This window comes from Drosophila pseudoobscura, chromosome X (genome assembly GCF_009870125.1).
Source record: "Drosophila pseudoobscura strain MV-25-SWS-2005 chromosome X, UCI_Dpse_MV25, whole genome shotgun sequence".
NCBI lineage: Eukaryota > Metazoa > Arthropoda > Insecta > Diptera > Drosophilidae > Drosophila > Drosophila pseudoobscura.
The window spans coordinates 65,991,070-66,017,785 of NC_046683.1; the positions used below are offsets into that span (position 1 = coordinate 65,991,070).

A 26,716-nucleotide genomic window follows, 5' to 3' on the forward strand; every position below is an offset into this window, starting at 1 on the left:
AAAAAGATGGCAGCGCTCGCGATATAAAAAAATTACCTTGCAGTTGTTGGAGGGAAAACGCTAATATAATTTAAAAAGTTTGAAATTATTGAAACGTCTTTAAATAGATCTGTCGCACGAGTACCGTGCAATTACGAATCGTGATAAGAACTGTGCCTCGGATTCTAGCCAACTTAAATTGAGGGCCGTGCGGTGTGGCAAGTATCGATAGCTCTGCAAACGGCGTTGTTTTGTGGTGCGTCTTAATGGAAATACGCTTGGGTTGCGAAATTCCAGAGAATTGTCACAATGACCTGTTGGTACTTGGAGCACCTAAGTACTAAGGAGCGAGTGATCCTTCATAATGGAAAGAACACAATTGGACGCCACTCGACCTGCAAGATTGTGGTAACATATGCATATATATCTAGGAAGCATGTCGAGATTACAGTTAGTCCGAATGAAGTCTTAGTCAGATGCTTGGTAAGTTTAGGTGAAACATAAACCGTAATATCTGTCTTCCATATACCCTTTCTCCCCGCAGAATGCTCCGAATGGTGTATATGTGAATGCCGAGGAACTTGCACAGGATGGCGCGGTTGGCGTGCCTGTACGCGAGGGGGATACAATCTGCCTGGGTTGTCCAATTCCGGAGAAGGTATCGAGAACATATGCCGTTTTCAGGTTAAAGAAAGGAGCGGACGATTCGGACCAAATTGTAATATTAAGCGATTCAGATGACTCAGCTCCTTTGCCGCCTCTAAAGCCTGCTGCTGAAATCAAAGTGGAATCTGTCGCAAGCGATAATGCTGCCCCAAATTCTGCTAGCAAAGAGACGGACAAGGGGAGTCCAACTGCATCCAGTTCACATCCGATGCTTCACTTGCCGAAGTTACCACACGTTAAACCAGAGTTGGTACAGACGGCAAGAGATATTACAAACATCTTTGGAGAGGCAGATGAGACCATTATTGACAGTGTTCTGGAGATAAATCCGTATTTGTACAATCATTTGTCCAAAGATAAGCAAGCAGTCTCAATCTCAAAGCTACACGATGGTCAAGTCATTGAGCTGGCTGAGAAGAAGGATAGCCCGGACGGTCTGCCCTGTCCTAAGCAGTCCGACCACGCGGACAGCATCAGCATGCCTCCGCCTTTTTCGCCTGCCACGTCTTTGGAGAAAATCGTTGAGGAGTACGATGAGGACATGGCCATGTCCCAGGCGGTTCTGCAAGAGATGAAGGAGGAGATGGCATTGAGCGATGGCGAGGAAAACTTTTTTGATACAAATAACAATGGAAGCCGCTCCCACGGCTCACCCTTGTCTTCCATTAATGACGACGACATCATTGTGATCACCGACAGCGATGATGATGACCTATGCAGCAAGGTGACCGACTGGTCCAACAAGCTCCTCAGCCAGAAAGCAAACGACGTCTTGTCACAGGCGTATCCCATGGCCGATTCTGATCCGGAGGATGATTTTCAATCTCAAATGAAATTCCGAAACCTACCGAAGGCGCTTCGCATGGTCGATTCCAGCGATGAGGAATCCGATCTGCTTGCCCCTCTCTTTCCCAAACGCTCCAATCCACTCCGCATTGATTCCAGCTCGGATGAGAGTGATACTTCCACCCCCACCACCCGTAAAGGTAAGTGCACTCTATCTTTCTCTGTCTTCTCTATTCTAATCTCACTCTTTTTCGCAGCGGACAGGCTATCGTCAAAGCCATCTCCTATCCGCAGGGGCGCGAATCGCTCCAACTCCACCGCAGATGATTGCCAATTGTTCACGCGGCGCCAGCGAAAAGATCCGGACGACATCTTTCAGGGGCCAGACTTTTCTTCATCTACACATCCACAGAAAAATGATTATGATTGTAAGCTAAATGACTGGGATTTTGATAGCGTGATCTTTGGAGCCTTGAATGACGAGTCCCCCAATGAAGATCTAACCAAGAAGTCCAACATTATCCAGGGCAGAGATGAAATAGATTTAGATGTTTCTATGGAGGTTGGGCTGATGGCCCACTCAAACGTATCAATGGAGAAAGCAGACACTTCTGGGGAGGAGCTAAAGGAAACTCCATCAGTAAAGAAAGCCGCTGCGGAGCCTGCAGTTGCCAACAAAGATACCGAAAAGTCCAGAATCTCCCAAAGACGATCAACCATAGGAGCCTCTCGCGAAGACTTGGCTCAAACGTATGAAACCAAAGATAAATCGGAACCTGAAGCTTCCAACAAAAACTACACAAAGGAAAAAGACTCTTCTGTAGAGATAGAGGTGCCATCTAAACCAAATGAAGTGGAGAAAGCTGCAGTTGAGACTGCAGCTTCCATTAAGGATACCAAGAAGTCTAGAATCTCCCATCCACGAAAAACCGTGTCAGGCTCTCGCGAAGACTTGGCTGGCACTTCTGTAGAGAAAACCAAAGATAAAGTGGAGTCTGTAGTTTCAAACAAAAATCACGCAAAGACGAAGGGGTCTTCCATGGAAAAAGAGGTGCCATCCAAACGAAAGGAAGTTCCTAAAGTGGAGCCTGCAGTTTCACACAAAAAGTCAAAAATTTCTGAGCCCCCATCAACCATAGCCGTCTCTCGCGAAGAGTTTCTTGCCGCTTCTGGGGAGGATCCCAAAGAAACTCCTGTAGATAAAACCGAAGATCAAGTGGAGTCGGCAGTTTCCAACAAAAATGACGCGAAGGCGAAGGGATCTTCTGTGGAGAAACGAAAGGAGGCTTCTAAGGTGGAGCCTGAAGAGTTTCTTGCCGCTTCTGGAGAAGAACCAAAAGAAACTCCTTCAGTAGATCAGGAACAAGTGGAGCCTGAAGTTTCCAATAGGTCGAAAGAAAATGAGCCACCACCTAAGCCAAACCAGGAATTTCCTCCGAAAAGAGAGCCCAATGCACGACTTCGCAGCCGTGCCACTTCGTGCTACTACGAAAGACCCCAAGACGAGCCAGATTTGGTGGCCACCATTGTCAACGGCATAGGCGTGAGGCTGATTAGGGGACCAGAAGTGATTGAGGCTCCTTCGTTGCCAAAGTGTCGCGGCAAGCTGCGCGGCGTTTCGGCTGTGCCCAAAGATAAGGTTTTGGACCGCCAGCGATTCCTTGACTATCAGGCCGATATGAATGCCAAATGGAAGGAGAAGCCCAAACCGAAGAAAACGGTAGATGACGAAACGAAGGACAAGCGTCGTGAGGCGCTCAAAAAACTGTCGGAGAAGAAGCCAGTCGAGAACACTTCCGAGCAATCGGTCAACGGAAAGAGAAAAGCCCCAACCACTGTGCCAAAAGTAAGCAATAATAATCGTGGTGCTTTCCTCACCGTGGGCATCGATGGACCGCCGCCCTCAAAGATTCCCAGCATGGACCTGCCCAAGCCAAACAGGAGCCGACGTTCCACTATTGACGTTGAAAGTTTTTCACAGCAGATTCAGGCTACAGATTTTCTGCCCAGGAGAATCGGCCGTCCGCCAGAGCGTAAGGAGGCCGAGTATGCAAGAAATCAGCGAACATGCAATCGCGTCACCTTCGCCAGCATGGAGAAGGATATGGAGGAAAAGTTGAGGCTCCAGAAAATTTCGAAACGAGTGCGATTCAGCGACAAGGTTCAGATCAAATTTATCGAAGGTAGGCGTACGGCACGAGGCTCCCGCGGAGTGCACGGAAAAAAGGACACTGAGCTGCTATTCTCCAGCACGTATGACGAGAGACGTGAACGCTGGGCGCGCACTCAGGTGAACGATCTAACGTCCCACTTCGAGACCATCCTCAAGTGGGCAAATCAATGGCTGAAGCTGCGGAGTGTGGATGCCGTGGCCAATGCAGATGTTCTGAAGCCCATAGCCCTCGAGTTCGAGACCGTCAAGCAATACAAGGAGTGAGTCTGAGTCGGAGTCCGAGTTCCTTTTAGTGTGTTCCAGTGTGTGGCACTAACACTCTCTAACACCTTGTTCTCTTGCAGAATCTTTGTGCCATTGATAAAACTCGAGTTGTTGACCACAATCGAAAGGGAATACAAAGTGGGGAGGGAGTCATTTGAGGTCTGCCTGCAGTTTCCTGTTGAGGAAAAGAATTCATTTTACTGCCTGACTACGCGAGGCAAGTGCCTGAATTCTATAGATCGTCTAATTTCTAATCATCTATCTTCAATAGTGTTCACTAAACCGACAGGAAAGTATATGCTCTACACTCTATCGAGTGGCGACAAGCTCAAGGAGACGTTTGCTAACCTTCGGGAGCAAGGAACAAAAAATGGTACGTACGCTCCTTTTTAATTTTTTTTTACGTTGATGTGCAATGCCTGCACCGTCAAGTGGCCCATGCGGCACGATCGTACAACCGAACCGATCGCGTGCATGCAGGAAAGATAGATGTTAGACTAATATTGGAGAGCACTTAGAACTCAATTGACTAGTATAATATCGTAGAGGGATTTCTAATCCGGTTCGTGCAAGAAATAATTCGATCTACAAAACGAAAGGGACAACGCTATAGAGTATACAGTGGATCTAATGGAAATCGTGTCGTTTATGCAGCTCAAAAAACCAGGACTATCTACGCTACGTCACTCTCGTCAAGTTGTGCACAAAAACCACACGAAGCATTCTTTGACGCCTAACTAAGGATAGAAGGTTGTTTATTAAAAGCAATCCAGTATTGGGGTTAGATGGCAATCTCACACTTGCGTCCCAGTTGAGGCCGAGCAGATGAAAGGGTAACAAATATTTCCGGACTGATTCCTCGCCCCTTAACTTGAGGTCTAATATAACACCATCAAAAGAACCGCCGCATCGATCGTAAGAGGCAAACAAGGGCCAGTGCCCCTATCGATGAAATGTCAGGTGTAGGTTTTGCACATAGGTGCTGCAGTTGCATGAAGTAATGAATACAGAAAAGGGGGTAGAAATAAGTCGTACACACAGGAATTCTAGTTCTTGTTGAGCCCGGACTGCACAATTTTTCGACGCGAAGTTTGAGCCCACTGCGATCAGAACCGCTCCTCCAGGTGGACACATGAACGGTCACTTTTTGAAGTTTTTTACCGATCTGCCATATCTCATATCTCACCATTTCCTTACTCTTTACAGGCCATGAACTGGTTTTCGAAATCTTAAAAGACGGCATTTCCCTTGAGACATTTGAGGGGATAAAACTCTTGACTGCCCACCCTGTGGTGGACAGCTTGAGAGTGGAGCTGGGCGTCCTGCGAGCTGTCGATCAGTTGTCACGCTCGCCACTCCATCGAAAGATTATCAAGCCCGCCGAAATGCTGAAGAATGCCCATATACCCAGCTATGGAACACCGTTTGTTTTTAAAGGTTTCGCCAAGCTCAACCCTCACCAGGAGGATGTCTGCTCAAGCACGTATCAACGTGTCATAGACGATGTAAAGCCAAGCATTACGCTTATTCAGGGTCCCCCAGGCACCGGCAAATCCATGGTGATTGCGAACATCAGCTTCCAGTGTCTGTATGGAAAGGCGGTTATAAAAAGGGACCGCAAGATACTAATCTGTGCCCACTCCAACACGGCCGTCGATTCAATTGTCTACCGACTGCACAATGTGCGAGAAAACTTCAATGAAAAGGATCGTTTTCATATGCTTCGTTATGGGCTGTACGAAAAGATGAACACTCTGTCGCGCCAGTACTCGCTAGAGCATAAGTACCAGAGCGCCAGGGCTCAAAAAAGAGAATGTTTGACGCCCGAAAACAGAGCGATTCTCAAAGAGCGGTACCTTGCGTTGCAAGCGGAGCTAAACAAGATGAAGATGAGGAATCTCGATGGCACCTGGCTGTTCGATAGGTACCAGGAGAAGACGAAGCAACTGCTGAACTGGGAAGAGCAGCTCAACCCTCGATTGACACATCGCGAGGAGTACGATATTGCTCACTCTCTTATAAAGGAAGCCAACATTGTGTGCACCACACTCTCTTCGTGCGTGAAGCTGGGCAGTTTTATTAACTACTTTGATATCTGTTTAATTGACGAGGCAACACAATGCACCGAGCCCTGGACCCTGCTGCCGATGCGTTTCGGCATTCCGCACCTGGTGTTGGTGGGCGATACGCAGCAGTTGCCTGCCGTCGTGCTCTCCCAGAAGGCCGTCGACTTCGGTTTGTCTAAATCAATGTTCGATCGCATCCAGCGGAGCCTGGAGAAGCAGCAGGGGGTCCAGCCGAATGGTCATTTGTCCGTCCACACCAAGCTCTTTAGTCTGACCACGCAATACCGCATGCATCCAGAGATCTGTAAGTGGCCGAATCGCTACTTCTACGAGGATCGGCTAGTCAATGGACAGGGCCTTGATATGTTTCTTGATTCGCCCTTGATTCCCTACTCTGTTATCAACTTGGGCTTCACCAGCGACACCAGCGATCCGAAAACTCGGAGCATTAAAAACGAAGAGGAGGCTCGCTTTGTGGCCAAGCTCCTGGCAGAGATGGAAAATCATTTGCCGAGCAAAGTCTACCTCTATGGTCTGATCTCGCCGTACAGCAGCCAATGCCATACCCTGAGCCAAGTCATTCCCAGTCACATGAAGATCATGCCGCCACACACTGTGGATGCCTATCAGGGCATGGAGAGCGATGTGATCGTCATTTCGAATGCCAGGACACGCGGCACCGGTTTCCTGTCCAACTACCAGAGGCTCAATGTCGCCGTAACCAGGCCCAGGCGCTGTCTAATCATCTGCGGCAATTTCAATGATCTTCAGGTAAATGTCTGCTAAAACATTGTGATTCTGTAATATATAGATATCCTCTTATCTGTCATCTTCCAGAGCGTGCCAATGTGGAAGAACCTGCTGGGCGATGCCCGTAAGAGAGGGGTTTACTTTGACTTAAAGCGTGAGGATGTTGCCAATCTAAAAGAGTCTTTGATGAGCAAACTGTTGGTCAAGACCACAGAGAAGGCTGATAAAGATAATTTATAGTAATCGAAAGAAAAAAAACAGAAAAAAGTGAGACTAATGAATATTTTTGTTTTTTGTTTTTTTTTGCATTACAATGACAGGAGGAAAATCGCAAGAAACGGTCTTCCCCCAAAGAATATAATTAAATAAACGCCATTTTCAGTTGGATTTACATTCATATTCTCATTATTTTTCATAACATTGATAGAGGACTTAAAGTTTCGATTTCTTTGTACACATAATTTCCTTAAAACATTTTCCGACCTGCCTTCTCCTTCGTATATAACAGGATTTATATATGAAACATTCTATATATATTATATATGTATGCTTTTTTGTGAAAATTGAATGAATAAAGGAACATAAAGAAATGTGAAATAAAAATGACTGGAATTCAGTTACCCAGATGGTTTTCACTCCCTAAGATACGTACGAGTATATTGCACTATAAATGACAGGCATAACGGAATTGCACATACCATTACAGAAGTCTTCGGTTACAGGTGGATGTATGTATGTATGGGTTCAAAAATGCGCTTCGATTATCCTAAACACTGGGTGGGTGCCTCTGCAGCTCCTCCAGCTCCATATCCTTGTCAATCTCTAAGTCATAGTAGTAGTAATAGTAAGTAAATTCACTAACAACACATGCACACGCGTACAATCGATTGTTAAATTAAATTCATAGTTCTGCTGGTTGGTTTTGCTTCGTCTTGCGTCTTTAGCTTTAGCTTAAGCTTTAAAATAATGGAATCGCTTAACAACAAATCTATATATAACTATATAGAATAGAAGGGGAGCAGCAGCACACAGAACTTAATGCCAAATCAGAATATATATAACTTAGTGGGGATGGGATGGGAAGGGCGGGGAAGGGGAACGGGGGGGAAAATCATCTAAAATGTAGCAACAAAATCTAACGTAAACACTAAAAACATAACAATAATTATGCTCTCAATTAAAACTAGTTTATGTGGCGGCTTAAGGTGCATGCCGTATGCTTATAGATATACTATTCATATACCATTGTAGCATATATGTATATCAATATTTCTTTTACACATATAGAACGTACGACTAAAGCAAACTTGTCTGTTGTCTGTTGAATCTAAATGGGTAATGTGTAATGGATGACCGCAGAGCCCGGTCTTGTTTTCCTTTTTGTTTTTGTTTTAGTTGTTGTTTTTGTGTTTAATTTAGGTTAGCATATCGCCCAGAGAGTCCTTAAGCGATTGATAAATTTGGTATTGTTGATCTGGCTTTAGATTGTATATCTGTGTCAGGAGCTTCGCCGGCGATGGGGTTCTGATGAAGCTCGATATATAAACGTTGACAAAGGTGGCCATCAGAAACTGGCAGTCGAAGCGGTCCATGATGCCGCCATGTCCAGGAATCATGTCACCAAAGTCCTGCAAAAAAAAAGTTATCCATAGTTCATTGCTTGAAACAGGTCTTGCGAGCTCAAACCCTCACCTTGATCTTAAAAGCTCTCTTAAAACCGGAAGCAAAGAACCCGCCGAAAGGTCCAATAATGGAGCTGAACAAGCTCAGAGAAATCGAGTGCCAGATATAAGGATAAACGTTCAAGGACTTGCCAATGCCAAACTTAAAACCAAAAGAGAAACACATTAAACATAAAATATTAATCTGGAGAAAGTTTGCTGTACGTACCACCTTCAGGCTGTATTCCTGCGGCGTGAACAGATAGCTGGGCACACAGCTCATTGTCATACGACCCAGTTCCTCAGAGTATTGTATGGGACATATGAAGTACTGGTAGTTGCACAGAAAATAGGAAAACAGAATGCCGAAGAGGACTGTGGCAAAACCACCACCAATGAAGCCCTCCCAGGTCTTCTTGGGGCTTAGCTTGATGAGGGGTGTGCGTCCAAAGAAGAAACCAAACACATAAGCCATGACATCATTGCAGACAATCATCGATACGGGCACAATGAACCAAATGAGACCCTCGAATATGTTCTGTATTATGAGGTAGCTCTGGGTGACGACAATCAGCAGCGACACGTGTGTCCAGGCAAACAGGCTAAACTGTTTGATGTAATACTTCTTCACAAGCGACAGCACAAACCAAACAAAGCCAATGATGTACAGGGCGAACGAAAGGAAGCGATGGTAGGTCACCAGAAACTTGAGATATTCCTGCAAGGGGATTTACCATTGGGATGAGCCATTTCTAAAATATAAAAGGCTGCCTTTCTTACCACACGATTGATGACCACGCCGAAGTAATCAACCAGATTCTCGCCATAGAAGAAGTAATTGGATGTAAGCAGAAAGTACCAAGAGAGACTGCGGAACCAGGGAAGTCCGTGTATGCGATAAACTTGGTAGCCAATCGAGATGATCTCCTGAAAGCACTTCACCTGCACTAGCAAAGTCTGAACAAGGGAAAGCAAATAATAATTTAGTTTGATTCTCTTCCACGGCAAAGGCCATTGAACCCACCGTGATCATCAAGGCCAGCGGGCCGCCGTAGATGATCAATGCGAAGCCACAAATCATAATCCATGTGAATATGCCGCGAATGACCCAGTTCTTCCAACTACCAAATGGAAAAACTATTATTATTATTTGTAATTATCAAAATATTTGCCACCCCACCCACTTTCCGCCGACTGCAGCCAGCTGTGGGGCAAATGTATTTTTGGAAATGATTCGAAATTCTTCACATACCGATCGGGTAAATCCTTGAGTGCCGAATCCAATAGCTCTGGTGTCTTGTCCGTGCCCTGGGGTAGATTCTTGGCCAGCTCTTCAACGAACTTCTCCTCGGGAATTTTCTCCTCCTCAGAGTCCACCTGCGGACCGGGAAACCAATTAGAATTGCAATTTGTCTGGCTAAATGGCCCCTCGGGGCAGGGGGTGAAGCTTATACATTTTAACGAGGTGCCGTTCAAAGTCCAAAATATATACTATTGCTATATACCCATAATCAGAATATCAGCCAACGATATGCCGCCATTTATCCAAGACACACACACACGCACAAACACAAACACAGAAAAATTGTGGGATTTTCGGTGGCGTGTTTTGTTTGGTGCCAAATTATTGATAAGAAGCCATGTGGGGGGAAGGGAAAGAAGGTTCGCTTATCAGAGAGACGGAAAAAAGCCGGAACCATTGCAGAAAGCATACGGGGCGCAACGGGGGACCTCTCTATTAAGGGGTGGGCGCTTCCGTAATGGCTGGAATCCACTATAATTGGATTTGCACGAAATAATGGCGTTACATTGCTTCAACGCGGTGGATGGGGGTGGTAGTAGGGGGTTGGGGTCTAAGTTATTGGTTTTTCGCCTGCTGGCCTGCGCTCTCAATCGGTCTCTCTCTCTGTCACCCCTGCGACCAAGGTGTATTAATACCAAGTGAGACACTCTGCCAGAGGGCGCTCTCTGAAGGGATAATATATTTCAACCGTATTTTTTTTTGCATGCTGAGAAAGTAACAAAAGACCAGAGAAAATAGATAGATCAAGAGAGCGGGAAGTTCCCACCTCACATAGATGCACCCTAATTGCGCCCACCTGATTTTGCGTCAGAGAATAACAAAACACACACACAACGCACCCAACAGATGTGTGTACATACATTTCTACTGGTATGGGTATACACACATTTGTTTCTTATGTTTTTTTCTTTGCGCTCCAATGAATTATGCAAATGGAATGGGGAACGAGGCAAGGAATTGCTCTGCTCCACATAGGAGTCATTGCCTGGCCATCAGTAGCAGTCAGCTAATTGGACACTTACATGGTCTGAAGAATCAGCTGCAGACGAGTGCCGTTTCACAGAATCAGATTGACCAGCAGCCTCACCGAGGCCCTCCTTTCTGCGTCGCACTTCGGCCATTATTATATTTTCACCGTATGCCGCAATTGATTTCGGTATCGACTTCACTTCGCACAAGCAATTTCAATTGCACTTGCAGTCCGCGTCTATTCGTAGTCACAAAAAAAATATTTTAGTTGTCAGTCAGAGTCTTCTCGTTCAAAAAATGTAGAAGCAGTGTGACGGATTTATTGATAAAATATACGGTCCGACCCTCAGAAATATACCAAAATATACTGTCTCATTTGAAAAATATACCGTAAATTTACAGACAAATTCAAGTTATATTTTACATATTCCTCGTTTTTGATATTACGTCGAAAATTACTAGCTAGATAGAACCCTCAGTCCTGCCCACATAATTTCATCCAATTAATGAATCAATTTTCTACTTGACTGGCTTATTAAATTTTTGGTTCCTCACCAACAATATAACGTCTCGTATGATGAAAACCCGAAGTTAGCCCACTTAAGCCCCCTCAGTGGGGGCTTTTAAATAGTTCAATGACTTGAGGTAAATGGCGGAAAATATTACTGATTGTAAATTCTTCTTGTAGATCCATGCCATCTTTGCTCTGAAGTTCAAAAAACAGCACGATATAGTTCAACTGAACGTCGCAAAAATTAGTCAATTATAATTATTTTCGGTGGAAAATTAAAAAAACCCCTTGGCTTATAAGCTGTAAATCGTTCTCCATCAAGGATTGGAAACCATATTGCTTAATTTTGATGTTCCGTCAAATATTATTAGCTATATAAAAAAAATTGCCCACATCATTTTATCGAATTAATAAACCTATTTTCTAATTGACTGGCTTATTGTGAACACTTGCTTTAGTTGGATTTAGTCTAAACAAAGGTTTTAGCAAAAATTTGTAGAAATAGCATTTCTACACGGCTTCTACATTGGTTGGACAATGGACAATGGATAAGAGGGTGAGTCCATAACGCGACTTGAAATATACTAGAAAATACTATGAAAAGTATAACACTTACAAGGTGTCTGACGTAGACATGGTGACGTAAAATATACGGTCTGGCCCTTAGAAACATACCAAAAGATACCGGCTCATTTTAAAAATATACCGATGTAAGACCGAAATTAACCCACTTAACCCCCTTCTATTTATGCGAACATCTCGAGTGAAACCGCGAAAAATAATTATATATGCAGATTCTTCTTATGCTTTCTTCTCTCTACTTAACAAAAAAAAAAAAAATGCATTGAAGCATTGTACCTGAATGCCTAAAAGTCTTTAACTTTTTTACCCTTTGCAGAATATTGTGCTAAGACAAAGATTTTGCTAAATTGCTCATGTTTTTGGCACCAATTCTCACCGTTGTGGCGGTAATATTTTTTGTTAATTTTGGCAAAGTATTACATGCATTGCTTATAAGTATAAGCAAGCTAAAAATCCATTTTCATTCGATTTTGAGTATATGTCATAGAAAATTCCACAAAATTACAGAAATCCATCATGTCATGCAGCAACAAAATTAAAATGGCGCTTTCAGTGGTGGTGAGTTATTTGTTTTGTATTTAATTCTCACACTTCTATTTACGTCCCTGTACGGTTCTGCGTTTACTTTAGATACGTTTCCATGGAGGAAATATGCAGAGTTTGCATGGGTTCCCATGCATTCGGACCGTTCACAAACATTTTTTTGGAGCGCCAAGAACATGCCATTACCATTGCTGAAATGATTGAAGAGGTTACCGGGTACATGGTTCGACGGGGGGACTCGCTACCAGAAGTCGTATGCCCTGTCTTTACGCCCCCGCCCTGTCTTTACGATGCAGAGAATGCTTTTAAGCTTGTGAGAACCTGTAAGCAGAACGAAAAACTCCATTTCTCACGAATGGAGCAGAATAAAGAAGAAGACATATCTTGCGACCGACCACCTGCTCGAGTGCATTTATAAAAAAATATGAACTTACCAAACACACCCGTACGCACACGGGCGAAATCCCTAAAAATGCTCCACCTGCTCGAATGGATTTGTGACAAGATATTCACTTAAAAGACACACCCGTACGCACGCGGGTGATCTATTTCCAAAGACACACAGCGAGAGTGAACGTGATTTCTAGTTTGTACTCATTAAGATATTTAAAAAAAACCATTGAATTCAATAATGTCTCGATACGTTTACTCTCTTTATATAGCAAATACATACAAATTCATAATACTATACGATACACATTCTAATGGTCTCAGGGAGCAGATCAGCTTACTGAAAAATCATCTGCTTCCAGCCCACGTACCAGGTTCCCTGCTCAGCACCGATAATATTGAACTGGAAAACAGCCTGCGTCTTGGAGACAATACCGACGGGTAGAAGAGATTAAACTTTCTTTAAAAATTGAGCTATTTTTCCATTATCACTGCCTGTAGTGGGAGTGGATGCACCAGGTGCAGCAGCACCTACTGTTTCAGCTTGTCCCCCACAAAGAAGTCAACTATAAGGTTTTCGGTGCTCTCCGGCACGCAGGCGTAGCGCGTATTGGCTGCTTTAAGCCAATCTTGACCAGTAAATTGCTTCTGCTCCCGGCCGATTCATATGGCCATTATTACTTGTGGTGTTAAAAACGGCCATCTTCAACACTGCTTCCGATACATATCGGCGGAAAACGAGAAGAAAAAACTAAATTATTGAAAGAATTAAATAATTTAGTATATTCCATAGCTGATGGCAGATAAATCAGGCGAACAGCCGCCCGAGGCTCAGGGGCGGATCTGCGGCATGAGCAACCATACGCTTAAGACTCCCAACGTAACAATTAATGATTCGAAAATGCTAAAATTTGCACGCAAAATGAATCCGGATCTGCGGCACGAGACGCCGATCTGCATGGAGTGTTTCAGGAGCCTTGTCAAGGTCTACAGCAAGAAGAATCAGGGGAATAAAACTTCCACCTCTTTGGATCCAAACAAGAGCTTTAGCGGGGATACACACAAAACTAGCGCAGCGCACCTGAATATTGCTTCAGAAACGGCCATCTCGCAGCTCTGTGGCCTGGGAACGCACTTGCTGATGCTCCCCAAAACCACAATTAAGGATAATTCGGGATTGCTCGGAGTTGCTCGCTACGTCAATCCCGAAATGCGAAGTGCGACGCCGGTCTGCATGGAGTGCTTCAAGAGTCTTGAGAAGTTGTACAAGATGAAGCTGCAACATGCCCGGAAGTATCGCACAAAAAAGGTGGACGACACCCTCGACGTTTCGGACGTGAGCTCAGAAAGTCTCGACGACTCTCTTAATTTGTAGCATTTTCATTTCATTACAAATACATATCCACAATTCGACCCTAAAATGGATCGGGAAATCGAAACCTTTCTACCCAGTTCGTCGTCAGGGGCACCCTACTGCTGCCCCATTTAGACAGGCCTTAATCGTCTTAAGAAACTTTCCAACACTTGCCACCGGCGTCACTGCAATTTTCGGCTCGCCAATTTTCACATTGAAATAAGATATTTATCAAACGAAAAAGCTTAATTAAATAGAAAATGGCTGCAGCTATCGATGGTGTTCTCCCAGGCACATTGCAGGAGCTGGTAAAAAAGTCCAAGGTGCTGGTTGTTGGCGCTGGCGGGATCGGCTGCGAGGTCCTCAAGAACCTTGTGCTCAGCGGCTTCAACGACATTCAAATTGTGAGTTTTGTGAATTCCACGCGTCGCTTGGCTTAAATACCCATCCCATTTAGATCGACTTGGACACCATTGACCTGAGTAATCTCAATCGGCAATTTCTTTTTCATCGCGAACACGTGGGAAAATCAAAGGCCCGTGTGGCACGGGAAACTGCTTTGAGCTTCAATCCGGATGCAAAGATAACTGCATACCATGATAGCGTCACATCGTAAGTTCAGTTCCAAGATCTCGCATATTCTCGTCCATATTCTAGTTCTATCTACTGTCCGTTTCCAGCTCCGACTACGGTGTCAGCTTCTTCCAGAAGTTCGATGTAATCCTCAGCGCTCTGGACAATCGTGCTGCCCGCAATCATGTGAATCGCATGTGTCTTAATGCCGATGTTCCTTTGATCGAGAGTGGCACCTCGGGCTACAATGGTCAGGTGGAGCTGATCAAGCGGGGCCTCACCCAATGCTACGAGTGCACACCCAAGGAGAAGCAACGCAGTTTTCCCGGCTGCACCATACGCAACACGCCCTCGGAGCCCATCCACTGTATTGTGTGGGCCAAGCATCTCTTCAAGTGAGTTGAATTCTGAGCCAATCCAATTGAACCGATTCCAAGTCTAACCCCCTTCCATTGTAGTCAACTGTTTGGAGAATCTCTCGATGATGAGGACATTTCTCCAGACGCTGCCGATCCGGATGCCCAGAGTGTCCCCCAAGAATTCGATGCAGGCGCAGGTGGAGACGGTGAGGCGAAGATCAGCAAAGAGAAAACTCCAACGGAGGAGGGTACGAACAATGGCAATGTTGTGCGCATCAACACCCGCCAGTGGGCCAAGGATTGCGACTACGATGCTGCGAAGCTCTTCAACAAGTTCTTCGATGAGGACATCAACTACTTGCTGAAAATGTCTAATCTGTGGACCTCGCGAAAGGCCCCAGTGCCCGTTTCTTGGGACACACTTGTGCCCGAAGGGACGACTGATATCCAGCCAGAGTTCGCACGGCAGCATCACAAGGTCTGGACCGTGGAGGAGTGTGCCCATGTCTTTGCCAATACGCTTAAGGAGCTGAGCGCATCATTCCTCAAACTAAAGGCTGATGAAACACTTGTCTGGGACAAGGATGATCAGCCGGCAATGGACTTTGTGGCCGCCTGCGCCAATGTGCGCTCCTACATCTTTGACATTGAGCGAAAGTCAAGATTTGAAATCAAGTCGATGGCAGGGAATATTATACCCGCAATTGCCACCACCAATGCGATTACTGCTGGCATCTCTGTGATGCGAGCCTTCAATGTCCTTGAGGCCAAATGGGAACAGTGCAAGGCCGTCTATGCCCGTCTTCGCCCCAATGGACGCGGCCAGTTCCTTGTCCCAGATGCCTCCTTGGCAGAACCCAATCCCAGTTGCTATGTCTGCTCCCTAGATCCGGCCATTACCCTCCGCATCGATACCAAGCGTGTTCACATTAAGGAGCTACGCGACGATGTACTGATTAAAACACTCAACATGCTCCATCCAGATGTGGTACTGGTGGGCTCTAACTCTATTTTGATCTCTTCGGAGGAGGGTGAAACGACAGATAATGACGACAAGCTGCTGTCCGAAATGAACGTTGTAGACGGCGCAATCCTGAACTGTGATGATTTTCATCAGAACTACAGTCTAAGCGTAATAATATCGCATTTCGATGCAGAGCGAGACGATTCTCTCTTCGAGGTGTCTGCCGACTCAAAGCAGTTGCAACCCAAAGAGGAGGAGCAAAAGAAGCCGGACGATGAAACCGACAAAGGAAAGGAAGCACGAAAACGTTCTGCCAATGGTGCAGATGTTGCTGCAGATGATGGCCCCTCCACATCGAAGCGTAGTCGTCCAACCGAAATTGAAGACGATGACGACGATGACTGTCTTGTGATCGAAGAGGAAAACGATGAGGATGTAATGGTCGTGGCCACAGATAACCTTTCCGTAGAGAGTCCCGCCAAATCGGCCGCCAAGCGAAAGCCCAGCGTAGCGATCGAGGATATCACCGAGATATTGGATTCGTCCGACGAGGAGGAAGCCGGACCAACCAAATGCAAACGTTCCAAGATAGAACTGCCCGATCTGAAGATCAATCAAATGGAAGTCATAAACATTGATTGAACAGAGTACAATCTTTCCGTTTAAACATTCTCTAACCAGTTCCATGGAATTTTCTGAATTTTTAAGATTTTAAGAATAACGATGCGAATAATTTAAAGTGATTTGACGGTTTTTTTTTTAAGTGAATTCCTATGTATCCTCAATACTGTGTCTCATGAAATTTTGTATATGAAGAGCAACACATACGATAATGAATAATAATAATATCCACAATTTGCAAAAATCGGAGTTTTGAAAGTGTCATCGATAGCAACCAGTGCTGATTTTTTGTTATCGGCAGTGGGTTAATGTTAATCTAGCCAAGGTGAGTGATTTGCCAACGTTTGGAAAGAATTTCAATGAAAATCCGACTTTTAGATGTCCTTTGCTGGCAAAATACTTCAACACAGCGCCCGCCTGTGGAATGGCCTCAGTTCCAAGCGTGGATTTCACGTCCTAATGCGCCCCACGGCCATCGCAGCCGGAGTGACCAACAACAGCAATCAAACACAACTGGTGGCCAACACAAATGTTTCCGCAGGACTGCTGACCCCTGTCTCTACTCTGCTGCAGCAGGTCGCCGGCTTTAAAGTCAAGGGACGCCTAAAGAGGCGCTGCAAGGATTGCTACATTGTGGTGCGCCAGGAACGCGGTTATGTCATCTGCCCCACGCATCCGCGCCACAAGCAAATGTCGATGAAGAAACGTGACTACAAGTCTTGGATATTGACACACGCCACCCAGTCCAAGGAACGAGGCTTCTAGTTTTCTGTAGCCCCTACAACTAGCATTTTTCTTTCAAATTTAAATAAAAACATAACATTTTATCTATAGTGGAAAACTAGGCGTTGCCCAACACTGGTGGCTCAGCTGGAATTTTTTTGTTTATCTCCATTTCTGGACACAAAAATTAGTCGCTTGGTGCCGATCCCGTCGCTTTTCTAAATTTTTCTTGACCGGCGTGCAAGCAAAAAGCAAATACGTCTGACGTCAGTGTACTAATACGGGTGCATTGCTGATAAAACCCGAAAATTCGGGCAAAATGACGGCTCATTTCATGAATGTTCTGCGGCAGGCCTTCAAGACATTCGATCGTGCTAACCACGCCAGCTTCAATACCAATTTGCAGCACCTCAAGCAGCTAACAGATGAACTCACCTACCGTGATCTTCACATCAAGGAGGAGCTCTTTCGCCCCCACGCTGGGGCACCGTCCCCGTCCCACGCCCAGGGCCGTGCGCCCTGCAGCTACATGCACATCTTTGAAGACGAGCGCTTCTCGATGAGCCTGTTCATTGTGCGTGGCTCCAGTTCCATTCCCCTGCACGACCATCCCATGATGTTTGGCCTGCTTCGCTGTATCTGGGGGAAGCTGCTGGTCCAGAGCTACACACAGCAGCTGGGGCCCGACGAGCCCCTGCACTACGACACGGATCCCATTGTGGTGAAGGTGAACGTCGAGGAGCCCTGCCTGGTATCACCAGACACTCCCAGCGCCATGGTCACACCACGCAAGCGAAACTATCACCATATAACCGAGGCGGGCAACGGCGTGGCCGCCTTCTTCGATATACTCAGTCCACCCTACGACGCCGACATGCCCATGTATGGCCCACGCAGCTGTCGCTTCTATCGCCCCAAGTCGGATGGGGGCCAAACGCAGCTACACTGCATCCCCTCGCCAGCCACATACTATTGCGATGTGGTGGACACGCCCAAGACCGTTTTGCAATGTGCCTTCAAATGCGCCGACGAAGACTATGCCGAGAACGTCCCAGAGACGCAGTGAAGCCCCGCGTTGGGCTTACAGCAGCAGCATCCCCCAGCCGACTCCATCATTTGTGGACTCCAGTCAAGCCCACAAGCGAGCAAGCATTTTCTGTGTTATTTAAATAAATTTGCCTCCTTTTTTTTAAATTCATTCCGGAATCATGGAATATGTTATTTTATTCTCAGTCAAGCAGAATGGTTAGTATTTAGTCATCGTCTTCGGCTTGATAAATGTTCTGGTTCCTACGCTTTAGTTTCTTGACGCTGGGTGGACTACTGGGAGGTGGCGGGACTGCCTTGACTTTTGGATTGTCCACTGCCTCCGACTCGGCTGTCTCTGCTGTCTTTGGATCCTCATCTTCCTCAGGCAGATCTATCACGCTGTCATCTTTTTCTGCTGCGGTAGCATCAGCTGTAACTGTAGGCGCCGGCAAGAACAAATTAAGTTTTCTTTTCGAAGGGGTCACAAGTGGTTCAGGAGGAGGGGAGCTCCCTTCGATGGGTTCTTGATCCTGACATTGATCCTGAACGTGAACAATGGTTTCCTCTGCCTTCGGGTCTATGCTTTCAACCGCAACTGCTGGCAGATCCTTGCCATTGGCCAGCAACGCCAGACAGAGTGGATCATCTACACCCAAGACAGAACAGAATGTATTGCTCTGGGGATTTAGATGGGCCGTGGGTTGACCCACGACCATATGCTTATAGTTGGACTGCTCCTGCGGATCAAAGGCAGGCACCGTTCGCTGAAAGTTCTCCGGGATCTTGAGGCTCTGGAATTTGGTGGTCAACGAATCCAGTTCCTCCTCGGTGGGTGTGAAATTGAAGCGCTCTGCGATGGCGCCAGCCTTCTTGCCCGGCAGGTAGTAGTAGTTCTCCTTCACCGAGATAAGATGATTGGTGCTTTGCAGAATAACAAGCCATTCGGCATCGTATTCAAACGTGGGATTACCTTCAATCGCTTCACTGGGTATGTCCAGCACTTGGAGAAATGCTCGTCGAGGCAGGCATTTGTCCAGAGCGAGAAACTTTGTAACAGCCACTGGTTTGGGTGGCAGCCTAGATGTGCTCTCCTCATCGTCGCTCTCACTACTGCTGCTGCTGCTGCTGCTTGAAGAGCCGTCTCCCATTTTGGTTGGGGCTTTGGTTGCGTTTTGGTGTGGCACGAGGGCGGCAAATTTACAATGCAAATGTGCGGCAAACCAGTAAGAGGGCTGTACTGCCTTCAGCAGCTCCTCCAGTGGTCGACTGCCTAGTTGTCCGCTCTCCATGTCAGCCGCAAAATAGGGTTTCTTCCTGAGCAGCTGGGCCTTGTTGCCGTATTCATAGATGCCGGTGGGCCAATCGTGCGACAAGAATATGTCTATCTTACCAGATAGCTGCTTCAGGCGGAACACCTCCAACTGCCGCACGTGATAGACACTGCGACATGTGGATTCCGTGTAGGGCGGGAATTCGTGATGGCCACGCAGGAAGTCGTGTCCCTTGTAGATACCACTGATGCCTGCAATACGAACGCCGTTCACATTTACTACTCCAGCATAGCCCAGATAATATATATTTGGGGCCACCCATCCGCCGTATGGAAGCTCTTGCAGGTAGTTCGAGGCCTCGTGGTTGCCGCCAATGAAAATAGTCAGCACAGGGGCCACGCATTCCCCGCTGTAATATCTGTGGAACAATAAAGCCATATTAAATATAAAATACACTGATCTCTTTGCCACTCCACTCACTTGTAAAAGGTACATATATCCAGGTACTTCTTCGGCACAGCCATCGTTTGCAGATCCTCCAGATTGCGCGTGGATTGAAAGTCACCGCAGCATAGCAGGAGATCGATCTTTGTATTGCTCTCCTTCTCGATGCATGCTATGGTGTCGTATATGCGCTCCAGTTCACCGTGCGCGCATCCTTCTATTGCTATTTTCATGCTTCTCTCTTTTTTAATTGTTGGTTTGGTTTGTAAACAATAATAATGCCCGGCATTAAAAAAATGCTAAGCATTTGGCGACTTACAGCACTCATACCAGTGTTGTTGAACGTGCATCCCATATTTATAGCGGCAAAATCAGCTAAATTCAAATGTATTTTATTTTATCAAATTTCCATTAAATTCAAACGTTAAAAATGATTTTATTTTTCAAAAATATCGATCCATTTACATAATATACGCGTAATGTGAGTGTAAAGAAAATGTATGTGAAATGCTCTGCTTTGAATTCTCATTCTATGACCATTTATCCATATAGTTTTTTGTTTTTCTCGGAGTTCTGGGGGTCGTGCGGGGGCTCGTACAATCTCATTTGATGAGACTTCCTCGTCTTGTCAGTGTGTTGTTTTTTTTTTGTTCCGTTTCGTTTACATACAAAGATTTACAGTGTGGACTCATTTCGACTTAAGTTTTATCATAATTTAGTTGGCATGGAGTTGCCAAGAAATAGACAGTAAAATATACATCTACAATAAATATATGCGACTATCCCGGGACTGTCGCAGCGGCAGCGCATGCCATGCCTTTAGTACATAGAATGTACGTAGAAACCAAGAGAATGCCTTAAAGCTATAATCAGCATGCCTATTCAGTGTTTTAGTTTTTTTTTTTCGTTTTGGAAAGAATATGAGAAACGATCAAGTCATAAATCGAACTAAGTCTCTGGTGTGGTGTCAGTTTCAGTTAATTAGGAGCCGAACTTGAAGGATGAGGGAACTGTTGTCTGGGGAAAGGCGAAACCACCTTGCTTCTCAATTAGCTTCGATTCTTTGGCCGCCTTCCGTTGATCGGCGGTCACGACCACATCCTGAAGCGCCCTTGCCTGTTCAGGGGTAAGGTTTGACGTCAGCAGCGCATACCAGGCCTGATCTTGGGCAGAAAGTGCTAAGGGTAGCATGAGGGGAAAGAAACAGAGTGAGAGTCAGAGTCAGAAAAGAGGAATCTATGGGAGGAATCATCGCCAAAACGAACCTGTAATAACTTCCTTAAATGTCCAGTATTCATCGATGGCGCTATCGTTCTCCTCGTCGTCGATTGGCGTGGTGAATGTTTCAAGACCCGTCTCGTTGAGGTCCTCCACAGACTCTTCAGCGTCGTCATTCGACTCGTCATCGTCATCCTTGACCTCGGCCTTGACCTCAAAGCCAGCCTCGCCCGCTTTCGCTTTGGTGAACTCGGCCAGTTTGTCCAAATAGTTGGGTGCCATTTCGTCCATGTCGTCCTCGTCGCTGGACAGAGCCTCCTCACAGTCATCGCCATCCTCCTCCTCCTCCTCCTCTTCGTCCTCCTGGGCCCTGGACTCGTAAGCTCTCTTCAAGCCATCGAAGAGCAGGATCAGCGAGGGCACAATCTTGCCAGCCACCTCACTCAGCACCTGCGGCTTGGCATCGCCCAACGAGATGAGTGTACACAGGCCAAGGACACACAGTTTGCGGTCGTGAATGCTGAAAACGAGATGGGGTATAGGGTTAAAACAAAACCAAAGTGAAAGGGTAATCGCCCCAGTCTTACCCCAGAAAACAGTCGGTGTCGTGAAGCCATTGCTTGATGAAATGCGAGCTTATTGGTTCGTTATTCGGCTGCGACATCTTGTCCAGAATGGAGAGCAGCAACTGGGGATTGTAGTAGAGGGCCGCAATCACCACCTGGAGGCACATGGTGCGCAGCTCCGAGGACTGGACCTCGCGTGTTAGGCGCGACAGAGCCAGCTCCACGAACATGTGTATCACTGAATCGATTTGGCCCTTGCACTGCAGAATAATGACCTCCATCAGTTTGGCCGCATGGCACTCTGGATCCTCGCCAGGATTGCCAGTGAGCATCTGTCGATAAGATCAGAGAGCATACGATAATGATTAATAACTGGATAGCTTGTTCGATTAGGGAGACGTTTGATCTGGTCTGCGGTCTGGAGTCTTTACCGTTTTGCACATGTCGAGTATGGCCAGGAGTCGGTTGGGATTGGAGAGGAAGGCTGGTGTATCGACCGTCACATAGTTATGCAGCGCTGGCATAATGTCAATGAAGTAATCGATGCCATCCTTCTTGAATACCTGATAGATCAGCTCTAGCATTTGCCACATCTCCGGGGAAATGGCCTTGCACGTCAGATCGTACACCAGAGAGAACGTTTCTTCGTAGAAGTCTGTCTCGAGCAAATGAAATGAAAGATTAGAAAGATGATCAAAAGAAGGATCAAAGCTCTCAAATCTTACCCGTAATGTTGTGCTGGAATATGTGACCCACCACATTGATGACAATGGGATGCAGATTGAGCAGCACTTCGGGGTGCTCCTCCATCACACTCAAAAGGGTTTCGATTGTGTTGAGCAGACTCATGGCGGTGATGGCCTTCTCATCGGATCCCTCCTCCGACTCGAGCACCTGGCTGAAAGTCGTGGCCAAGTGCTGGCAGATCTCGGTGGCCACCGGCAGCAGCTGTGTGGTGAAGGTGCACACAATCTTCTGCATGACATTCGTCAGATCCTCGTTCTCCGTCTCCCGAATGATGGTTAACAGCTCCTTGGTGATCTCCTTGATCTGCGCCTCCACATATGGCGGCGCCTCGTCCTGGGACGATAGGAACATCTGCAGCCCAATGGCGGCCTCCACTTTCACGGGCAACTCCTTGTCTGTCAGCAGGGCATTGGTGGTCAGCCGCATGATCTCTGCCAGAACTTGGGGATTCTTGATCTGTACATCGCAGAAATAGTGCAGCACCCAGCAGGCTCGTGCCCTCATATGCCCAGCGGGATTCTGGAACTCGGGGAACACATATGTCGTCAGCATGGACTCCACCTGGTCCCTGTACAGGGCCTTCTTTAGCAGAACATCGGCTAGGGTGCCGATCATGTGCAGGGCTCCGTCCTTCTGCTTGTTGTCTGCCTGCTGGGATGTTATGATCTGCATTATTGTGGCCATGGCCTTGGGCAGGACGCCCTTGCGCTTCTTGCAGATGGAGTGCAGTAACGATTGGGCAGCTGGCACAGGTGTTGCATAGTCCTCAAATATGTCTGCAAAGGAAATGATCGTTAGCAACAGCAGATCACGAACAGAGAACGTTTCTCTTACCAAACTTTAAGCGAATGTACTCATAGGGATCGCTTTCCCACAGCTCCTGATCGGAGTCCGTGAAGGACATGATCGGAAAGATAACGTCCTGTATGACAGCCACCATATGGGGCTTGATCAGCTTCCAGGTGTACGCATGGCTTACGCTGCAAATAGAAAGTGTAAGGAAATGTAAGGAAAAATGCATCACAAGATACATACGCATTCTTGAGATAGTTTAGCACATCGGTGAGGACACGCGGCGAGACATAGACTCTATTCCGGTACTGGTCGAGGATCTTAAGGAGCACCTCCAAAACACCCTGGCTGAAGGTCGGCAAATACCACTCAGCGAATTTTTGGTACTTTTCACTAACCACATTGCTAGGACTTCCATAGCTACAAATCAAAGAAAGACCAACTATTATTTAGAGTGCCTTTAATTGCCGTTTTTCTGTTAACGAACCGCTCGAACATGCGGACCATGATATGGAGGGCCCACTTCTTGGTCTTCCAGTAGGGGAATTCGGTGCGTTCATCTTCATCCAAGTGCGAGCAATCGGGCACCTCACGATCTGCAATCTGGCGACAGATCTCCATCCACTGCGAAAAGATCTCCTTGGTGATGAGATCAAGCGGCAGGCTGTACTGCGTGAGGGCGTAGTAGATCTTGAGTATTTGTTTCTGCAGGAGAACTGACTGCTCCGACTGCTCGTTGAGAAGCCTAATTATCAGCTGATAGATCATAGGCAGAAGCAGATTCATGGCCTCGTTGAGCGGTGTCCGCTCCTCGGATCGCTTGTACTCGTACGTCTTCACCAGCTGATACATGGTGAGCAGCGCTCCGTTCCATCCATTCAGATCCTGGTTCTGCAGATATATGCTGATGTTGTCCACCACCTGGGGCCAGCGACCAGGAAAGTCGCTCTTGATGATGTGATTAACGCAGACGGAGAGCTGAACCCTGCAAAGAACAGCACAGCACATCCCATAATTAGTCGAAATGAGAGGTGAAAAACCCTACAACCCAACAATTGCTTACCTGATCAATTCGGGGGCATGGACAATGGCATCCACAATGGTGCCACGGATCATGGCCCGATCCTGTTCGTGTATAGAGAAGGGTATGGGCTCGCCCGGCTTTGCCTCGTGGTCCGACCAGCTGCTGTTGATCAGATTCTTCAAGTAGACGGCACCCGCCTGCCGCACCGGCTGCTCCAGCGTCGTTTGCATAACAATTTGCAGAATGGTGGGCACAAATCCAATGATTTTGTGTATCTGCGGGAGAAAGAGAACAAAGTCAAATGAAAATGAAATGTAGATCTAGATTATTTTCCCCATTTTCCACCGATTTGTTTACACAGCTGCTGCTGCTGTCGGGATGGGATGACTAAGGCGGTGTGCAATGGGTTAAGAGAATTATTTGCCCAAAGCATTACAATGCCGTATCGATGGCACCCGCCGACCCGACCCAGAGGAGGAGGAGGCACGGCACCACTTTAAATTCTGTTCACAATCCCCCAATGAATACGGTAGGCAACGGAGCCATGGCACCGAACCGTGAGCAGATGCCGGTGGCCGACGACAATTTGCCATAAATGCTGATAAAGTTAATTAACCAATAGAATTAGGAGGGGGGCCTGGAAGGGAGACGGGCATGCAAATCGTTAGATGCTGACTCAGTCGTAATGAGCATGCCCATGGTACAGTGGAGTGAAAGCAATTGGGTAATTGATGAACAAATGAAAACGTCTCTAATTAAGATTCTGTTTCTGAGAGACACTGGAAACTGGAAACTCGTTTAATCTGGAAAGTGGATTGCGTAAGAATAGAAAATAAACTTAAAAAATGTAATGGCAGAAACATATTTCGCACGCACAGTGCCAGGCAGGAATCACCATTCCCATACATCAAATCGGGGACAAAAGTACTTGTTGCGGTGCCAGGCAATGGGCGCGGAGGAACACAACTCCCTGCCACAAGGTTATTGATAGATGATTGGTAAAACCAATAAAGCTTCTGCCTCCTCTTCCTCGGCCGATATCGGTTTACTGTTGGGCAGAGGCCCCATTACACCCGCTACACCCCCTCCTACACCCACACCGACACCCACACCGACACCCACACTGACACCCACACCGACACGGACACGGACACCCACACAAAAATCACTGGGAAATGCAATTGTAGAGTAAGAGAGAGGGAAGGGAGGTTAAAAGCGAACAATTAAAAAAGCACATGGTTTTTGGCGATGGCGCCACCTCAAAGGTCTTTTACATTTGTTTGTCGCAGGAATGGGAGGGGATTAACGATTAAGGACATACCTGGGCCAGTTGATCCTCGGCGGCCTTGCGCTGCTCGGGATTTGGATCAATAGTTGCGCGCAACAGTTCCGTGAGTTTTTGTGCCTCCATTTTCGCCTAGTCGTTGGTCGCCTCTCTCTCTCTCGCTTATTTCCTATTGAATGCACGTTTTGCCGGTCGCTGCTGCTCCTTTGCACTTTGCACAGAACCAAAGCGCCCACAAAGCACCTGCGAGTTGTTCTATTTGTTTCACAAATTGCTACACAACGCCACTGCAAGGGCCTAATTGCAGATATATGCACCCTATATAGCTATAAGGAAAAACGTGGAAAAGGCTATGGGACGGCACACACACACCGCCAGTGTGACCGCGGTCCGACCCTCAGAAATATACCTTAATATACCGTCTCATTTTAAAAATATGCCGTAAATATACTGACGAATTCAAGCTCCGATTTTGATATTTCGTGAAATATTTTTAGCAAGATAGAACATTTATCCCTGCCCACATAATTTTAGGCCGTTGATGAATAAATTTTCTTCAAGATTGTCTAGTATTTAGTGCTTTCTTTTTTTGTATTTTGACTAAAACAAGGCTTAAACAAAATAGTTCAACCAAAAAAAAAAACAGTCGCAATGTTGCTGGTATTTGAAGACATGATTGGTGTACAGGCCTTTGTATACCCTAGTTCGTTAATTTATTATGAAGAACCTCTTTTCCAAACTGTTTTTAAAACGAAAATAATAAAGAAATTTGTTTCAAATTGAATACTTTTATATATAAATCGTAATTAGCGGTATCAGAAAACAGCTTATACATCCCAATTTTTATTAAAAAAAAATTTAAATGAGTGTTATATCAGATTTTTTCAATTAAAATTGCGTAATAATTTTTACACAGCGATTTGTATTTTAAAACTCATAACAGCAACATAACGGTCCTGGTATAGGGTATACAATATACATACTCCATACATTTTTGGTTGTGTAGTTACCGTGTTGTTACCATGTAAAAATGGAAAATTTTTGTTGACATTTTTGTTTAAACCATATTTTAGACACAATCAAATAAAAAAGAGGATTTAAAG

At 46.1% G+C, this 26,716-nt stretch overlaps 7 protein-coding genes and 1 long non-coding RNA gene across 8 annotated transcripts; 5 read left to right on the forward strand and 3 right to left on the reverse strand.

The window, feature by feature from the left end:
- Positions 1 to 5: 5 nt before the first annotated feature.
- On the forward strand, positions 6 to 7,075 carry Setx (probable helicase senataxin). Its single transcript, XM_001354230.4, has 7 exons — positions 6 to 462; positions 524 to 1,631; positions 1,689 to 3,864; positions 3,949 to 4,085; positions 4,140 to 4,241; positions 5,075 to 6,705; positions 6,772 to 7,075. Exons 1-7 carry the CDS (start codon positions 289 to 291, stop codon positions 6,922 to 6,924), a joined length of 5,481 nt encoding a protein of 1,826 aa, XP_001354266.4. The 5' UTR covers positions 6 to 288; the 3' UTR covers positions 6,925 to 7,075.
- Cds (CDP-diacylglycerol synthase) lies at positions 7,060 to 10,769 on the reverse strand. Its single transcript, XM_001354229.4, has 7 exons — positions 10,671 to 10,769; positions 9,598 to 9,722; positions 9,370 to 9,466; positions 9,126 to 9,302; positions 8,575 to 9,063; positions 8,377 to 8,508; positions 7,060 to 8,312 (listed from the first exon to the last, which is right to left on the reverse strand). Exons 1-7 carry the CDS (start codon positions 10,767 to 10,769, stop codon positions 8,100 to 8,102), a joined length of 1,332 nt encoding a protein of 443 aa, XP_001354265.1. The 3' UTR covers positions 7,060 to 8,099.
- Positions 10,770 to 14,151: 3,382 nt separating this feature from the next.
- Positions 14,152 to 16,636, forward strand: Uba2 (Ubiquitin-like activating enzyme 2). Its single transcript, XM_001354228.4, has 4 exons — positions 14,152 to 14,401; positions 14,455 to 14,609; positions 14,678 to 14,965; positions 15,029 to 16,636. The coding sequence occupies exons 1-4, from the start codon at positions 14,258 to 14,260 to the stop codon at positions 16,533 to 16,535; spliced, it is 2,094 nt and encodes a 697-aa protein (XP_001354264.2). The 5' UTR covers positions 14,152 to 14,257; the 3' UTR covers positions 16,536 to 16,636.
- Positions 16,637 to 16,713: 77 nt separating this feature from the next.
- Positions 16,714 to 17,355, forward strand: mRpL36 (mitochondrial ribosomal protein L36). Its single transcript, XM_001354227.4, has 2 exons — positions 16,714 to 16,839; positions 16,893 to 17,355. Exon 2 carries the CDS (start codon positions 16,893 to 16,895, stop codon positions 17,277 to 17,279), a length of 387 nt encoding a protein of 128 aa, XP_001354263.1. The 5' UTR covers positions 16,714 to 16,839; the 3' UTR covers positions 17,280 to 17,355.
- Positions 17,356 to 17,459: 104 nt separating this feature from the next.
- Positions 17,460 to 18,443, forward strand: LOC4814168 (2-aminoethanethiol dioxygenase). The gene has a single exon (XM_001354226.4). The coding sequence runs from the start codon at positions 17,557 to 17,559 to the stop codon at positions 18,301 to 18,303; it is 747 nt and encodes a 248-aa protein (XP_001354262.1). The 5' UTR covers positions 17,460 to 17,556; the 3' UTR covers positions 18,304 to 18,443.
- On the reverse strand, positions 18,421 to 20,313 carry ldbr (lariat debranching enzyme). Its single transcript, XM_001354225.4, has 2 exons — positions 20,018 to 20,313; positions 18,421 to 19,955 (listed from the first exon to the last, which is right to left on the reverse strand). Exons 1-2 carry the CDS (start codon positions 20,212 to 20,214, stop codon positions 18,491 to 18,493), a joined length of 1,662 nt encoding a protein of 553 aa, XP_001354261.3. The 5' UTR covers positions 20,215 to 20,313; the 3' UTR covers positions 18,421 to 18,490.
- An 84-nt stretch (positions 20,314 to 20,397) lies between these two features.
- On the reverse strand, positions 20,398 to 26,026 carry msk (importin-7 msk). Its single transcript, XM_001354224.4, has 10 exons — positions 25,650 to 26,026; positions 24,368 to 24,603; positions 23,792 to 24,289; positions 23,548 to 23,724; positions 23,347 to 23,492; positions 22,491 to 23,288; positions 22,197 to 22,420; positions 21,787 to 22,097; positions 21,247 to 21,719; positions 20,398 to 21,159 (listed from the first exon to the last, which is right to left on the reverse strand). The coding sequence occupies exons 1-10, from the start codon at positions 25,737 to 25,739 to the stop codon at positions 20,963 to 20,965; spliced, it is 3,150 nt and encodes a 1,049-aa protein (XP_001354260.1). The 5' UTR covers positions 25,740 to 26,026; the 3' UTR covers positions 20,398 to 20,962.
- LOC117185165 (uncharacterized) lies at positions 24,673 to 25,360 on the forward strand. The gene is made up of 2 exons (XR_004470717.1): positions 24,673 to 25,147; positions 25,207 to 25,360. It is a non-coding gene; the product is annotated as an uncharacterized lncRNA (long non-coding RNA).
- Positions 26,027 to 26,716: the final 690 nt, after the last annotated feature.

Excerpts from the sequence above, each read along its gene's own strand:
- Setx (XM_001354230.4), top strand. The coding sequence starts at position 289 with ATGACCTGTTGGTACTTGGAGCACCTAAGTACTAAGGAGCGAGTGATC. Across the intron at positions 4,242-5,074 it reads GGAGCAAGGAACAAAAAATG|GCCATGAACTGGTTTTCGAA; the intron begins GTACGTACGCTC and ends TACTCTTTACAG. Across the intron at positions 6,706-6,771 it reads GCAATTTCAATGATCTTCAG|AGCGTGCCAATGTGGAAGAA; the intron begins GTAAATGTCTGC and ends GTCATCTTCCAG.
- Cds (XM_001354229.4), bottom strand. The coding sequence starts at position 10,769 with ATGGCCGAAGTGCGACGCAGAAAGGAGGGCCTCGGTGAGGCTGCTGGT. Across the intron at positions 9,467-9,597 it reads CTCAAGGATTTACCCGATCG|TTGGAAGAACTGGGTCATTC; the intron begins GTATGTGAAGAA and ends TCCATTTGGTAG. Across the intron at positions 8,509-8,574 it reads AGGAATACAGCCTGAAGGTG|TTTGGCATTGGCAAGTCCTT; the intron begins GTACGTACAGCA and ends TTTGGTTTTAAG.
- Uba2 (XM_001354228.4), top strand. The coding sequence starts at position 14,258 with ATGGCTGCAGCTATCGATGGTGTTCTCCCAGGCACATTGCAGGAGCTG. Across the intron at positions 14,610-14,677 it reads TACCATGATAGCGTCACATC|CTCCGACTACGGTGTCAGCT; the intron begins GTAAGTTCAGTT and ends GTCCGTTTCCAG. Across the intron at positions 14,966-15,028 it reads TGGGCCAAGCATCTCTTCAA|TCAACTGTTTGGAGAATCTC; the intron begins GTGAGTTGAATT and ends CTTCCATTGTAG.
- mRpL36 (XM_001354227.4), top strand. The coding sequence starts at position 16,893 with ATGTCCTTTGCTGGCAAAATACTTCAACACAGCGCCCGCCTGTGGAAT.
- LOC4814168 (XM_001354226.4), top strand. The coding sequence starts at position 17,557 with ATGACGGCTCATTTCATGAATGTTCTGCGGCAGGCCTTCAAGACATTC.
- ldbr (XM_001354225.4), bottom strand. The coding sequence starts at position 20,214 with ATGAAAATAGCAATAGAAGGATGCGCGCACGGTGAACTGGAGCGCATA. Across the intron at positions 19,956-20,017 it reads GATATATGTACCTTTTACAA|ATATTACAGCGGGGAATGCG; the intron begins GTGAGTGGAGTG and ends ATTGTTCCACAG.
- msk (XM_001354224.4), bottom strand. The coding sequence starts at position 25,739 with ATGGAGGCACAAAAACTCACGGAACTGTTGCGCGCAACTATTGATCCA. Across the intron at positions 22,421-22,490 it reads ATTCCAGCACAACATTACGG|ACTTCTACGAAGAAACGTTC; the intron begins GTAAGATTTGAG and ends TGCTCGAGACAG. Across the intron at positions 21,160-21,246 it reads ATTTAAGGAAGTTATTACAG|CACTTTCTGCCCAAGATCAG; the intron begins GTTCGTTTTGGC and ends TGCTACCCTTAG.